The following is a 16016-nucleotide window of genomic DNA, read 5'->3' as shown; positions in this document are numbered from 1 at the left end:
TCAATAAAAAAACAATAATCACACACCCTGATCTGCTGTACATAGGAATTATTTTCTTTCCAGCACATCTGCCGACCTAAATAAACTGCAGCCAGCTAACATTACGTTTCGGCTGGGGGGGGGGGGGGGGGGGGGCACAATCAATGTTTATATCCTGTCACACTGCTTCACATATCTGCTTTCTTCTGCACAGAGATGTGGTTGGTAGGTGTAGTTTGGTGTCAAGAAGACACATGAATTTGCTCCTTTTTTTTTTTTCCTGCTTTCTATTAATCAGGTGATTATTTCTAGAAAGAGACATTTAGCTGCATTATATGAACGAGAAGGCAGACATCTCCACAACTGGACCACTTGCACTGAAACAAAGCACACAGATAAAGCACTACAAGCCAGAGGCACAAACATGTTCATTTGATTTTAGAATGAACTGTCCTTTTAATGTTGCAAACGCTACGGCCTCTTACTGAGACTAATAATATTTGCTCTGCTAAACACAGGAGTGATCTGTGTTTGGTGTACATCATTGATTATCTGTTCTGGGTGATCTGTTACAGAGCCTAAAAATAAATGAGCTAACTGAATAAACAGGGTTCAGATGGAGTTAATGGCTCAGCAGCATTTGTATCACATTACCTTACTCTGGAGAAGACACAGCAAAACACAACATTACACAGCTTCACTATTTTATATATCAGTGATGGGAGAGCCTAATGGTGAGCTCCATTTGTCTGCTTAATATGAGAAAAAAAATATTGTTTTCAAACTCAAAGATCAACTCAAAGATGTTTATGCAATATGATTTTTTCCCCTCACAATTTAAACAGAAAAAAATGGATGCATAATTAATGTTGAATTAAAATTCAACATACAGTTAACAGACATCTGGTCTAAATTTAGATCGGTGGCTTACGACCAGATGCTCCTAAGAAGCATGTGCATGCAGATTTTGTCCTCTTAATATCCCAATTATCACTCGATGAGGGAATTAATCAGCGGCATAAGCTTGCGTTGCTTTCCTTTGTAATGACCACCTGCACACAAGTTTCATTGCCAAAAACTGACTCATAACACAAACAGCAGAGTCCAAATCAGGAAAGAACTGCGTAAAGGCAGCACAGGGTCAAGTTCAGCTGTTAGAAATGTTCAGCTCTCAGTTCAGTCACTCTCCTATAGAGACCTCTTGCTTCGATGAAGGTACCGGGGAACTGCGTTCTGCTGCACTGCCCTCTTTCTTCAGAGCCTTCAGGCATTTGTCGAGCCTTTTGATGCAGAGCGTCACGTCTTCTCGAGTGATACCCACAGCTGAGGCAGCGTTGAGGTAGGGACATGGGTACGACTCCGAGTGTGACATAAACCCGCGGAATGTGTGTCCGCTTATGGTCTGCTCCATGTCCAGTGGGATTACTCTGGAAACACAAGTGAAAACATAATAACATACAGCTATGGGAATTTAAAAACTTATAGAATTAATTATTTAGAAAATTATGAACTGCAGGCACTTGGCTACTATTATTAAGCCTTTTTTAATCATGAGAACGGTCTATGAGACAGCATCCCACTCACTCATTTACCATTTGCCTTGTTTACTTCATGTAATATTTACCACAGAGCAACATGTCTCACAAATACAACAAATACTGTAACGTTCACTCACTGGCCACTTTATTAGTTACACCTGTTCAACTGCTTGTTAATGCAAATATCTAATCAGCCAATCATGTGGCAGCACCTCAATACAATATGTAGACAAAGTTATGGTCAAGATGACCTGCTGAAGTTGAAACTGAGCATCAGAATGGACAGGAAGAATGATTTAAGTGACTTTTAACAGGGCATGCTTGTTGGTGCCAGATGGGCCGGTCTGAGTAGTTCAGAAACTGCTGATCAACTCGGATTTTCCCACGCAACCTCACAGTCTCGAGTTCTGCTGCCACATTCAGATGGTAGGGTCAGAATTAAACACCATAGCATCCTGTCTTGTTCAGGCTGGTGGTGTAATGGTGTGAGGGATATTTTGCTGGCATAGTTTGGGCCCCTCAGTATCAACTGAGCATTGTTTAAACAACACAGCCTGAGTGTTGCTGCTGACCATGTCCATCCCTTTATAACCACAGAGTACCCGTCTTCCGATGCCTGCTTCCAGCAGGATAACACGCCGTGTCACAAAGCTCAAATCATCTCAAACTGGTTCCTTTTGAGTTCCTTGAACATTGGTTCAAGGAACTCAAATGGTCTCCACAGTCACCAGATCTCAATCTAACAGAGCATCTTTGGGATGTGGTGGAATGGGAGATTCACATCATGGATATGCAGCCAACAAATCTGCAGGAACTGTGTGATGCTGTTATGTCAATAAGGACTAAAATCTCTGAGGAATGTTTCCAGCACCTTGTTGAATCCGTGCCACAAAGAATTAAGACAGCTCTGAAGGCAAAAAGAGGGCCCAATCCAACACTAGAAAGGTGTACCCAATAATTTGCCTGGTGAGTGTATATTTCAATGGAAATACAGTGTTAAAAAATAAAACACAGATGCCACATTTTTGCAAACAACTGGTAACTGATCTGGCAAAACAACCACTGTGTGTTAGCTCTGCCTTAAAAGAACTTAAAAGGATAATATATATTAATTATTATTAATTGATTGTGACATTTGAGTTTGAAACTTCAAACAATGATGCAAGCGAGCTGCTGCACCGGTGTACTGTAGATTAGTTTAGTTTTTTTAAGACCCTATTAGCTTTGTTTCAGATGTGGACAGGAAGCTAAAAACCAGCACAGTTTTGGACTTTATCAGGTTTCAGAGTCAAACTGCAATACTGTAAATAATAATCATGTCTATAAATTTTGGAAACGTTTCACCACTGTCAGCAGAGTTTAGACTCATTGTAATGTGAAATCAATTACTGGCTAGCAATAAGGACTACGCACAGACCATAATGGAGGCAGAATGCATTGTAATCAGATGCAGATCTCAATCAATCTCTTCAGCTGGATAAGAGAACAGCTCGTTATTGATGTGAAAAAAGCAAAGCCAGATCACTCCCACAGTATTCATGTTTAGCACTCAGAGCATTTCATTTAATGCAATGTATACATCTGCAAATTGTTAAGATTAGTGAAAGTCAATGAAGCACAAATCTTAAGAGTTCCTTTTCTTCTCAAAGAATGCTCTGGAAATAAATACAAGGCGGAAAGACCTGAGGAAGGAAGACACGTGAAGGTTATTTGTTTGGTGCTTTTTTTTTTTTTTTTTTTAATGCAAATGAGACCCTTAAATTTCAACCAAAACTATAAACAATCTTGATAGAATGACCCAAAAAATAAAATTTTGGATAAATATTATTTTGAATGTATAAAACATTTAGATAAGCTCTCATGCTTGACTGAAAACTATTAAAAAGAAAAAACAAACAAAATCTAGCAGGGGAAAAAGCTTGCTCTCAATTTGAAATCATAAGCTTAAGTAGACCTATTCATGTGTCAAAGGGAGGCGGCAACAGTTAAAAACTGACAAATCCTCCTCCCTAATGCTCCTGCTTTCAGAGCTGCATCAGAGCTGGTGCCTGCTGCCCCAGAGGAGAAAGCATCCCTCAACATCTAATGGAAACATCCTGTTAAATTTAGGATGTGGTTGGTATAGGAAGGGCTGTCTTAATTTTCTAAAGTAGTTTCCGCTGCATGATGCTCAGCAGATCCATCTGCCTGATTGCTGATTTTTGTCAAGCAAAACACACCACACCCCCTCATTTTTGACTTTGGTGCAATTTTAACCCACTGCCTATCTTTCTACACTCTTAGACACACAGACACACACACGCTTCCTGTTATTCTCTCTCCCCTCTCTGTCCATTTCCAGGCCATATTATCAGCACGGCCTTTTGAAGTTTTCATACCTGGCTCCTGACACTTGTCGGGTGAACAACATGGAGCCTAGCTGAGTCACCGCCTTGTTGCTGCTGGCCTGGAGACCATCTAGTGACATGGCTAAAAGAGAGAAGTGCACAGTGACTTCAGTATATATCCAAGACTAAAAGCAAGGCCAGAAAAAAAAGACATACTATCTCAGAAAAGCAGCGTGAGGACCTATTGACCTGTAACCAGCACTTTGAGCTTACCCAGTGAAATGGGGTTGTGTGGGGTGTGAAGCAACCTCTCCCCATGTGCAGAGGCCAGACTCTCCAGCTCCTGAGCCAGGAATGAATAAATCTCCTGCAGGCCATGCCGATACAGACAAGAATGAAGACACAGAACAAGAGCTGGCACGGGCATCACACAAGATCTATAAATAGTAGTACAATGCTCCTTTTTGCATACTGCCACAGCCTTATTTTAACAGCAGCAGCCTTGGCTTTCTTGCTAATCAAGCAAATCTGCCCACAAGGCAGGTGGATCCATATCCAAACTCTCCCCTCTTCCTATGTGTGCGTTTCTCTCCAAGCTTCAGAACAAGCAGCATGTTCGTTTCTTGTCCCTCTTGTGCTTCACACATCCACCTCTGGGATCAATTAGAAAGGGCAGGAGAGCAGAGGCAGAGGAGTGCAGGCTTTTAAACGCAGTTTTTGACATTCACATGCTTCAAATACGCTGATTAAGCATTGAGAGTCTAAAAGTAGTGTGTGGAAGACTGAAGAAGGGCAAAAGGGGTAAAGGAAGGCAAAGGAAGCTACACAACAACTAAACGCAGGGTTTTTGTTTTTCGCTACCATCTCCAGATTCCCCCAATGAAGCGCTCTCCACTGCAGGTGTGTGTGTGTGTGTGTGTGTGTGTGTGTGTGTGTGTGTGCGTGTGTGCGTGCTGCTGACTCATACTTTCCTTGTTTGAAACCATCAAGAGGGAAAATATTTTCTCTGTCAAGAGTCAAACACAAACAGCATTTCAATGATGTCAAGTGTCTCTAAGTGTCCATTGTTCTCTAATAACAAAGGATGAATTTACTATCCCAGAGGAGGAGCACAGTGTAAGTGGTGGTGAGAGTGCAGGGCTGCAAATGTGCAGACAATAAGTTTGTGTTTGTCGTGAGCAAAGGCCATCCTGGCTAAAACAAAAGCGCACACACCATCCGATGGTTCTTTTCATTACAGAATCATTTTCTAAACTGGTGGTACACGAGGCAGTAAATGAACCTAAACAGATGAAATGCTTGAATTATTTAAACCTTGTGACTGTGGGAGAGACGTTCTGCAGACTCTATGGAAAAACTGGTTCTATACATTAATTATGTACGTAGTGGGCCGAGAGGAATCAATAAACCCCGATGGTGTTGGGTCAGGCAAGAGGCCACGGGAATTTCCTAGATATTCATTTCAGCTGCAGATTAGGTTTTACACTAATATCTCTCTTTGGGTATTGTATGGCATTCCTAGGCATCCCTTTTAAATACAAAGCTCTTTAAGCCATGTGTAATTTGTATATACATACAGTGTATCTGGAGTATTTTCTGAAACACCTTTAACTTTAGTGTTATTTATTTTCATGTCTGTGTGGTCTGAGTTTGAGGAGAAACAGATTCTTTCCAGTTACAGCACATTTACGGCACAGCAGCAGTTTAGAGGTGGGAGAATGCTGCAGTGCCTATCATCTAAAGAGGAGGATGCTGCATTGTGAGCAACTCTGCTTTAAAGCAAGGAGCCACCAGGGGATGTTTTCTGAAACTTCTGGATCAATTTTATCTTGCTATAGCATACTACCCCCTCCACAAAGCTCACTGCACACTCAAGTCCAAAGTCTCCAGCCTCAGTCAGAATGCAGGTGAAACAAAAGGGACACACACACACACACACACACACACACACACACACACACACACACACACACACACCCGTAACATGTAACCAGCTGCAATTCAATAAAACTTATGTAAGTCGCTGCTGCCATTTTTAGGAGTAAGATGCTGACAACACAGAAACACATTCACTGACTGACTACATTATATGACTAATATTGCTGCAGTCCCATAACATTCTTACCATACACGCTGGAAACGTCCATCCAAGTTTAACTAAGTGAGGAACTATTTTCAGCCTTATAAAAGGTGATCTGTGCAAATGCTTACCTTTCTTTCTGACAAGTATTTCTTATAGCCACTGGCTCCCAGGGTGAGAAGGGTAATGAGGACGTCGAGGGAAGGTGAAGCCGATGCTCGCCCTGGAAGAAAAAGCGGAGAAGTGACTTTGATTAGCATACATACACATCCCCCTAGCCTGATAGCTAGGGGGATGAAGCTGAAGAGTTTTGAGTGAAGAGTCCTGTGCATTTCTACAGCAGAGCTGGTGTCATTTTTCTATGAGTGGCTATAACTCCTGCTCAGCTTTGGCCTGACACAAAAGAAAATCTGTAACAGTATAGCCATAGATGACAGTGGAAGGTATCAGGGTTGAATACTTTTTGAGCACTGACAGAAACGTGATTGAAACATAAGAATATTAAACAAAAAGCACCTGTAAAGAGAAACATTGGCTTAGTCAGACTCTATGAGATTATATTTTATAGAAGTTACTGTCCTCCAATTCCATTTAAAGAGGATTACAAAATTATAGGTGATATGAGAAATACTTTATCCCAAATTTGGGAGATTCTTTTGCAACAGTAGTTGATATAATAATAATATCTGGCAGATGTCTCAGCATGTGGTATGAAATATATGAAAGGTTTCTTGTGTCTGTCCTTGTGGCAGCAGAGCTGAATCAGTGTGTTAGAGAAGGCGCTCTGCTGCCTGTCCATTAAGTGGTGCAGCAGGTGGTCAGCATGATCCATGATGGACAACATGTTTGTTCAGTGAACTCCTCTCCACCACACCTTCAAGTGTCCAGTTTGCAGCCAATCACAGACACGACCTTCCTGATCAGGTTATTTGGTCTGTTGGTGTCACCAGCACTGCACTCACCACCACTGAGTGATAGAAAAGCTCCATCATTTTGCTGCACATGTTGAAGAATCTTATCTCCCTTAAGAAATGGAACCTGCTCATCCCCTTCTTGTTTACAGCCTCTGTGTTGGTCTTCCAGTTCAGCCTGTTGTCAGTGTGGATGGCCAGGAACTTGTACTCCTCAGGTACATCAGCATCCTACCCCAGGATAGACACAGGTCATGTAGCTGAAGCTGATCCCCATCTCTGTGGTCTTGTTCACATTCAGAAGCAGACCAATCATTTAAAAAAATAAAATAAAACCATCCACTAGTGGTCTGGCCTCCTCATCATGGCCATCACTAATGCATCCAACCACTGAAGAATCATCAGAGTATTTCTGTAGGTGGTATGACCCAGAGTTGTACTGAAAGTCTGACATGTACAAGGTGAACAGGAATGGAGACAGTGCAGTCCCATGTGGAGCTCCTGTACTGCTCACTAACTCAGACAGAGAACTGCCCAGCCTCTCATACTGTGGCCTGTCTGTCAGCAATCCATGAGATGGTGGACGTGTTTACTGTTGCTTCTCTCTCACATTGCTTTCTCGGAGGGCTCTGTAGTTATCCAGATAATTTAAAATCACATCAATGAACTTTTCTAGACATTATCTGATGGAAGTGCCTGTGACAACACCGTGACAACTGTTTAGTGCAAACGGATCAACAATCAAATGGTCTTTAACCTGCCAGCTCCCTAGTACAAAGTTCATGTGATCTATCTGACTGGACTGATTTGGGACAGTGTGAGGACAGTGCAGGTAAAAGTCTGATGAATTCAGTTTCCATGTGGTCACCATGTGTACTGCCTCCAATGCACCATCTAGTCAGGCAGCTTCCTCACCTAAACTACATGGACCATTTCTGGCTGACACGAACTGTCTGCTGGTGTGTGCTAAAAAAAAAAAATCAGGAACATTTCCCTGACCGCATTCTCTGGTCAGGGAAATACAAGAGGTGTTTTATGACAATACTTTTGACACTTATACTTATGACAATCAATTAAATTACCGTAATGTATTTGTTACCAAATATTTACGTTAAGTCATTAAAGCTAACAGAGCAAAGACGAGGATTTTAACTTATTCCTCATATTTTGAACATGAACATATATCGGAGCCGTGGCTGTGAGCTGGTTAAGGGAAGGCTTTGAAGAAAGAATAACCCTGAACAAGGAAACTCCACAAAAGATCACAAAGAAGTAATACTTGATTCTAGGCTTGTGTGTCAATCAGAGTTGTGATCTGGTGGGCACAATTACAGTTTAATAATTCAATAAATAAAAGTGGGCTGCAGAATTCAGACAAAGTTTGGGGACAGCCAAGACGCATTTAAGAAGTAGACCACTGTCTCATTGAAACATCTTTATACTTTGTTACTAATTTACTTAATTATGCCAATGTATAAAAAAAATAAAGACGGCACTCTATACATTTAAACTTACAAAACATTTACATAAACTTGAATACTTGTATTGTTAACACTCACCTGGGTACATCTTGCTTATCTCTTGTACGAAGGATTCATCAAAACCTGCAATTATAGCACCACCTACTGGAACCATAAAGTTCTTGTCCAGGCTCTGTACAAAGGCATCGATTCTTCCCACACGAGCCCCCTGATGACAGACAGTCCAAGAAAATATTTATCTGTAACCAGTGTGACGAGCGAAGGCCTTTATGCATCACATCTTGCTATTCAAAGATGAGCTCCAGTTTAAACTGTCAAAAGCAGCCAAACGTGAAGAGAGAGATACCTGCTGGATGAGGTGCATGCATTTAGATGACTGTACTCCATACGCATTGTTAACTATATGAGGGATGTCATATTTGGTACACAGAGCTGACAGCTCCTCAAGCCTGCAAGACAGCAAAACAAACAATATAAATGGTTCTTTATCTTTATTCTTTATTCCCCCACCAAAGTAAACACTATAGTAATGACTAGTAAGACCTGAGGGCATGACTGAAAGATTACAACACCTGTCAGGTACCCGTGGGGCAAAGCAGGAAGTCGTTGAATGAACACACAGGATATTTTCAGCCCCAAGCTCTTCGATCTTTTGTTCAACTGCCTCCAAATCTGTCCGCAACTCATCACCCTCAAGTACGTTCTCCACGACCACAGGTTCAAAGCCTGATAAAAATAGCAACCTTTTAATGCAAGCAGATGATGTGAAGCAGGGCAGTAAGATTTCATAGTTAACTCTGACTGAAACCTTCTATACTGAGTCGACATTTCAAACACAGATGTGGTCTCTGAACAGGACGTCAGGCTGACGGGACACTGGACATGACATGTATATGAGTTCTATAGTCACCTGCTGTGATCATAGACTTGAAACAGGACTTCTGGTCGATGCGAGGCCAAATGATATAGCGAGCTTTGGGTCTCCTGTGACGAAGGGTCAGGAAGCACAGAGTCAAACTCATCCCTGTAGCCATGGGTACCACGAAGCAGCTTGCCACACTCCGGACACCTGTGACGCACAAGCGGCAAAAGATGCTTATATTTATACATACTGAAAATAAGAGTTGAGTTTCTCTAGGTTTTAAGGCTTAATGAAAAACCATATATTGCTAAGCCTACATAAAGACTTTCATACATTTTAAGAAGTGGACATTTGGGAGGCAAGGTGTGTCTAGTGAACAATACTGCAGAGCATTATGGGAAAAGGCTAAATTTAACACTTAATCTGGCACAAGTACTGGCATTTTTGTAATGCTTAATACTGCTTATGTAACTGATAAGATCTACACACCTGCAAGCTTTAAGATGTCCAGTACAACTGAGTTGGTCAGTTTATTGAGCAGACTGGATCCTGCAGCTTTAGGCTGAATAGCAGCAATGTCACCTGACCGGCCGATGCCGTGGATCAGCCTGTGCAAAACAGCTGAGTGTCACAACAGGAACTGTTAAACGACTTCCTAAACTTTGTGACGAGCGCAAATCTGACATCTCACAGACCAGTAGAATAAATGTGTACGGCAAGACAAACAAAAATACATAAAGAGTCTCACAAATATTTCAGTATAGGTGATTTTACTTTGTTACAGAGACAGCTGCAAGAAAAACTTTGCAAACCTACTGGAATTACAGGGAGTTTTTGTACTGATTACTCATGAAATCTGTTTAAAAAGCAGACAAACAGTGTGTTTCAACTAAAAACATGCAAACAGTTTTCATGTCTTTATCAAACACAGTAAATTTCAGTTGTGTAAATGGCGTCAAGTGTCCCTGTTAAAGGAGATGAGAACTGAATTGTGTATTGTACAGCTGCCTCTATAAATAAACAAAGAAATAAAAAAAAACATCAGGAAAAATTTGTTGATGGGAACCATGCTTCCATCACAACTTTGACGGGACCTGAGAAGAAGCACTATGGAGATGAACGTAGCTGGAAAAGGCTAGAACACCGTTTCTAAAGACCCCAGCATCCACAATCCACAATAAGATACATTTTCTACAAGTGGAGCAAATTAAATCATCTCTGCTTCTCTCCTTAAGATCACGTCAAGTAACCATTAAAGAGGTGACAAAGAATCAAAAGGCATCAGCAAAACACCATCATCTAAACGTTTAGGCAACAAAAATAATTAAAGTGTATCAAGACCTTTTTACAGGATAACTGGATAAGCTGAGAAAAGGTTGGTGCATGTAATGAAACAATTACGCTAAGCACACAAGGAAATGGCAGATTTTAGAATGGCCAAGTCAGCATCTTGACCTCAACCCAATTTATGGCTTACAGTTAAGCCCATAATTATGTGGATAATGCAGTGGATAGTTTTCTTTTTGACTCTATAAACCACCACAGTGGATTTTAAATTAAAGTGTTACTGAAGTGTAGACTTTCAGTTTTAATTCAAGAGGTCTAATTTAAAAAACAAACAAAAAAAATTACAGAAAATTAGGAATTCTAGACATTTTATACACAGTCATCCATTTTCAGAGGCTCAGATGAAATTGTACAAATTGACTAACAGGCAGTTTCATGGCCGGGTGAGGCCCGTTCCCTCACCATTCCACGAGAAACTAAGCAGTTAAAGATCTGCAGTTAGTTGCAAGTGTTGAACCTGCACATGGTAGCTGTTCACTGGAACTCTCAATACGAGGTTCAAAGAGATGCCAAGGAGGCCATCATTAGGCTGAAAAACCAAAATAAGCCCATCAGAAAGATGATAGAAAACTTTACGAGTGGCCAAATCGACAACCTGGTACTTTCTTAAAAAGAAAGAATGCATGGCCAACTCAGCAACACCAAAAGTCCTGAAAGTCCAGAGAAGCCAACTAAAGCAGATAATTGCAAATTCTTTTCTTAGCTAAGGAAAAAAACCCTTCAAGACATCTAGCCAAATGAAGAAAACTTGAGGAGGCAGGTAGGCTATTGCCAAAGTCTACAATTAAGAGATGCCTTCATGAATGTGAATAAAAGCTTACAATGAGGTGCAAACCACTGGTTACACTCAAGAACAGGAAGGACAGACTTTGCCAGAAAACATCTAACAGAGCCTGCACAGATCTAGAAACAAAAACTCCTCAGACAGATGAGACCAAGATGAACATGGTGAAGGCAGTGTTATGGCATGGACACGTATAGCTGCCAAAGGAAGTGGGTACATGACAGTGTAAATGGATAATGACTCAAAGCAAACTGCAAAAGCAACCCAAGAGCTTCTCAAGGTAAAGAAATTGGATATTCTTCAGTAGCTAAGTCTGTCATCTGATCTCAGCTCAATAGAGAATGCTTTACAGTTACTGAAGACAAAACTGAAGCCAGAGACCAACAAACATGCAGCAGCTGAAGTTGGCTTCAGTAAAGGGCAGGCAGAGCATCACAAGGGAGGAAACACAGCATTTGGTGACATCCATGCTTTTTAGACTTCAGTACTGACTGTGAAGGGTTTTCAACCAAGTATTAAAAACAACTATGATTATATTAGTGTGTCAACTTACCTTTGACTTTGACTATGTATAAAAATTGCAGTAACTCCTAAGGAGTGAACGCAAAATGTTTGAATTAAAGCTGAAAGTTTGCACTTCAACCACATCTTGATCATACCCAAAAATAACCTCAATAGCACCGTTCAACTGAGACATGCCAGAAATACAAATGAACAAAAACAGTTTTCTTTAGATGAATGCTCCAGAATTCTTCATCATCATCATTGTACAAATTTCAGGAAGGCTGTTGCTGTTAAAGGAGCCTCAGTCAGAAACATAAGTCAAGAGTTCACCTAGATTTTGCTGGCAGATTACATTCGCCTCTAACAGTGACTGAGATGAGGCTCAGACCACATCTATGATGAGTCAACGCAGACATCTTTGCAGAGTATTCACAAAGTATTTCTTCCAACTACTATAAGCAGAATCTGTGTTTATGTCAGTCAATGCCATTCCTGCACTACAAAATCTACCTGAGTATATACTGTGTGTTGTACAGAAAAATATACCTGTAATGTCGTCTTGCCACGAGGCTGGATGCCACCCGGCCTTCCCTCTCTCCGACTCCACAATTACCAAGGAAGTTGTTGCTGTCCATAACAGCTAGCTCGTTTAGGAAGAGCTCTATAGTGCTCTCACTCCATCCTTCCTCTGGACACTTTCCCTGCAACACACAGCATAAAAAGAGGATGTGTCTGCACTGCAGTGATATGAGGAAACAAAAGAAAACGTTGGCCATACCTGTTCCAGTAACTGCCTGATGAGCTGCTCATGGCCGCGACGAGCCTGAGACCCCTGCCGGATGTAGGAGGGTGACACAATTTTCTCGCTAAGGGTGAAGTTTTCGCTGTTCATCTGTGTCAGACACACAAATTCATGTTAAGCCAATACAGTGGGTGCACAAACTTTCTTCAAATACATATTTCTTGAAATTAAGCAATAAGGGAGAAACAAAACATTATGAAATGTGAATGGTTTGCAATCTTTTTTCATTTTAATAACTGCCTTTTTGTTAACGTTTAAATTTAAACTCTTTCTGCAGCCTTGCATTTTCTTGACTTTAGGAGGTTTCAGCCACTCTTCCTTCCTTCACGTTTCTACAGTTTTGCAGATCTCCCTGCAGGTTTTCAGTCACATGTGAAGGCCACTTCAAAAACTCAGGCTTGCTTTTCTTGAATTCAGTTTTCTCTTTCACTGTTACTTTTACTGGAATTATTAATGTTCAAGATCACTAAATAAATTGACCGATTAGTAACACATGAAGCACACATTAACTCATTCTACTTTTTTAGAAGGGACAGGCTTTAACAGCAAAGCTTCAAACATTTTATGTCCATGTCGTGACATGGTGACAATTTTGGTGGGACATGATTTTGCCGAAGTCTGAAGAATCAGAGGTTTAGTGTTAATCTATTGGCATGATTTCTTCTTTCAATGGCTATATATACGTATACTAATACTACTGTATATTCAATTAATGATCATTCAGACTCAACATCCTAAACAATCAATCAAAGCACAATAGTCTGCTAAAGCACAATAGGAAACTGAATCAATAATAACACAATGTTCTGTACCATATCAGTGTCCAGAGATGACTGTGGTATAAAGAACTGCGACACTGATGCCTGCTTTTTCTGACCTCTTATGTTTCTGCAGTGTTGCTCTCCTGATCCATGCTGCCTTATATATCAGACAGCCCGCCGTGCGCACTCAACATACTCACCCATGTTACAGTTTGCCTTAAACTCATCCCCACTGACATTCAGCCATGGATGTCCACCTCCCCACTCACGTCTGTATCTTTGCATACGTTTTCGTTTCTGGGGACGTGGTGGAGTGTCAGCAGCGCCCATAGACATTTGTCTATGGCAGCGCCAGCTGGCAACACCGGTCTGTGGCAGCATGTGTGGCAGGCCTAAGAGGGGTCCTAAGAGGATCCACGACAATTTTGCTGGCCTTAGTATTTCCTGCATTTTATTCTGTGCTTAATTGTTACATTTAGTGTTGATGTGTGTGTGACAGACATGAGTATTGGACATTTTTGAAAATACGGAACAAATCGCGCCCCGTATTGAACCGATACGGGACGCGATTTGATTGCACAATAAAGGACAATTCCGTATTTTACGGGACGGGTGGCAACCCTACTGAGCAGTGTGGTGTGTTTTATGGTTATCAAATGTGGGACTCTCCCTAACCTGCTTTTTTTGTTTTTGTTTCCCTTATTTAGAGATTGAGGTTAAGAGACGATGTTTAGCCTAAAAAAAATGAATGAATGATGAATACACGTTTGGTAGCAGCATATGCCATAATTATTCATCATCTTAAATATTTTGTGGTATAAAAACTCAAGATACTAAAGGTAATTTATTAATTTTTCTCTATAAATTGCAATGCACTGTATGAATGACATCACTGGAAGCTGAGCCCCATAAAAGTTCAGTCAGATCCTATAATCGCCCCTGTGCTGCAGGAGTTAGCTGAAATCTGCTTTCAATCAGTGTTGCCAGATCTCGCGACAGAAACAAGCAACCAGCTCTATGAAAACAAGCCCAAAAGAAGCCCAACTGGCTACCCACAACACTGTGTAAACCTGAGGCCGCTTTTAAACAGTATAGCTCTATAGTAGTATAGCTCATTTCTTTGTTTTGTCTCATTGTGTTTTGGAGCAGTAAAACCCATGGTTCTCAGCCTCAGAAGAGAAGGGTGCACAGTTTTTTTTTTGTGTGTTTGCTTCTCTGTATTAGCATGTTGAACTAAATCAGCATGGTGAGCACATATTTCACACTTGCAAAATCTGGGGAATGCCTTTGGTACGTCTCCCATTAGGACCGCAGCTACTTTCAGAGGTGTATGCGGACACAATTTATTTATTTGGGGGGTGAAGGAGCACAGGGGTGCCTAATCAGCGCCGTTCCTCTGTTACTGATCATTTCAAATGCACAGCTGTTAAATACAGAAAATGCCGACTAGAGAAATAATTTAGTCGCATCGTTTTGGCGCAGCCCTCTTGTGCGGCGACCCTATGCATTGCATTAAGTGTATACCAACTTTTAGCGCTACTGTCTCCCATCTGAGTTCGGATCCATTCTGTAAGTGCGCTCTCTTTCTCCCACTCTTTATTATATTTTTTCTATATTTTCCCACTTACTGGAGTTCATTCTTGCGCTGCCTCCTCACTCTGGGCTGTTATGAGTGTTTGTTTGGGTGTGCGCCCGGTCAACTTGTGCAGGAGCGATAAACGGGAAACGGGGGCTTGGAAGGGACAAACTACCTCCCACTTGTCTTTTGCTTTATTACGGGGCGCCGAGAGATATTAAAGGAGTTTCACTCGGAAAGAAAGCCAAGCCCAAATAAGCAACTCCACGTTCAAAAATAAGCCCAAAAAACCGCAACCCGCGAGATTTGCAAGCAACTTTAGAAAAAAACAAGCCCAAAGTCGCTTATAATAAGCGGACTTGGCAACACTGCTTTCAATGCAGTGTTTGCTCAGGAGAAGTGTACAGGATAGCTCTGCTAAGCTAAGCTAAACTGATGTTTTCAGGGCGGGAAAAAGAGCGCGCAGCTTCAACAGAACCGCTCTGCTAACTCGCGGCGCGTGCTCTTACCTCGCGGCTTTCCCAAAAAGCGTCTTCGTGTTTCTCATGAACTTCAAACTAAGAACAGACATGCACGAAGGTATGTACGAGAGAGAAGCATGGAGACAGACAGTAGTACACAGTCACGTGACCGCTGAGCGTTGACCACGTGATCAACGCCGGCAAGCCATCCTTCTGCGCAGACGCGTGAAGAGAGGGAAGAGCAGCTGGTCGGTGGGCACCCTGCAGCTTTAACTTCATTGGCAAATGTTGTGTTTTTGATAAGGAATACAGTGAACCCTCGTTTATCGCGGGGGTTACGTTCCAAAAATAACCCGCAATAGACGAAATCCGCGAAGTAGTCAGCTTTATTTTTTACAATTATTATACAGTACTATAGAAGGAAACCAAAGATCAAAACCTGTTTTCAAGCCAAACACATTCTGTGCTGGACAGAGACGAGGGACGGAGGAGATTGATTGACAGCCAATCAGGACGCAGAACACGATGCGCGTTCATACACTGTTTAAAAAAAAAAAAAAAAAAGCATAAAAAAATTGCACTAAAAAAATCCGTGAAACAGCG

The 16016-nt window shown here is 41.4% G+C and overlaps 1 protein-coding gene across 1 annotated transcript; it reads right to left on the bottom strand.

Annotated features, from left to right (window-relative positions):
* Window positions 1-213: 213 nt before the first annotated feature.
* On the bottom strand, window positions 214-15589 carry sepsecs (Sep (O-phosphoserine) tRNA:Sec (selenocysteine) tRNA synthase). Its single transcript, XM_030722661.1, has 12 exons — window positions 15462-15589; window positions 12592-12705; window positions 12360-12514; window positions 9668-9786; window positions 9227-9385; window positions 8889-9042; window positions 8663-8765; window positions 8395-8524; window positions 6056-6147; window positions 4118-4211; window positions 3896-3986; window positions 214-1406 (listed from the first exon to the last, which is right to left on the bottom strand). Exons 2-12 carry the CDS (start codon window positions 12703-12705, stop codon window positions 1160-1162), a joined length of 1458 nt encoding a protein of 485 aa, XP_030578521.1. The 5' UTR covers window positions 15462-15589; the 3' UTR covers window positions 214-1159.
* Window positions 15590-16016: the final 427 nt, after the last annotated feature.

Source organism: Archocentrus centrarchus, assembly GCF_007364275.1.
Source record: "Archocentrus centrarchus isolate MPI-CPG fArcCen1 chromosome 18 unlocalized genomic scaffold, fArcCen1 scaffold_23_ctg1, whole genome shotgun sequence".
Taxonomy (NCBI): Eukaryota; Metazoa; Chordata; class Actinopteri; order Cichliformes; family Cichlidae; genus Archocentrus; species Archocentrus centrarchus.
Note: the sequence above shows the minus strand (reverse complement) of the source record. Positions and strands in the feature narration are given on the sequence as shown.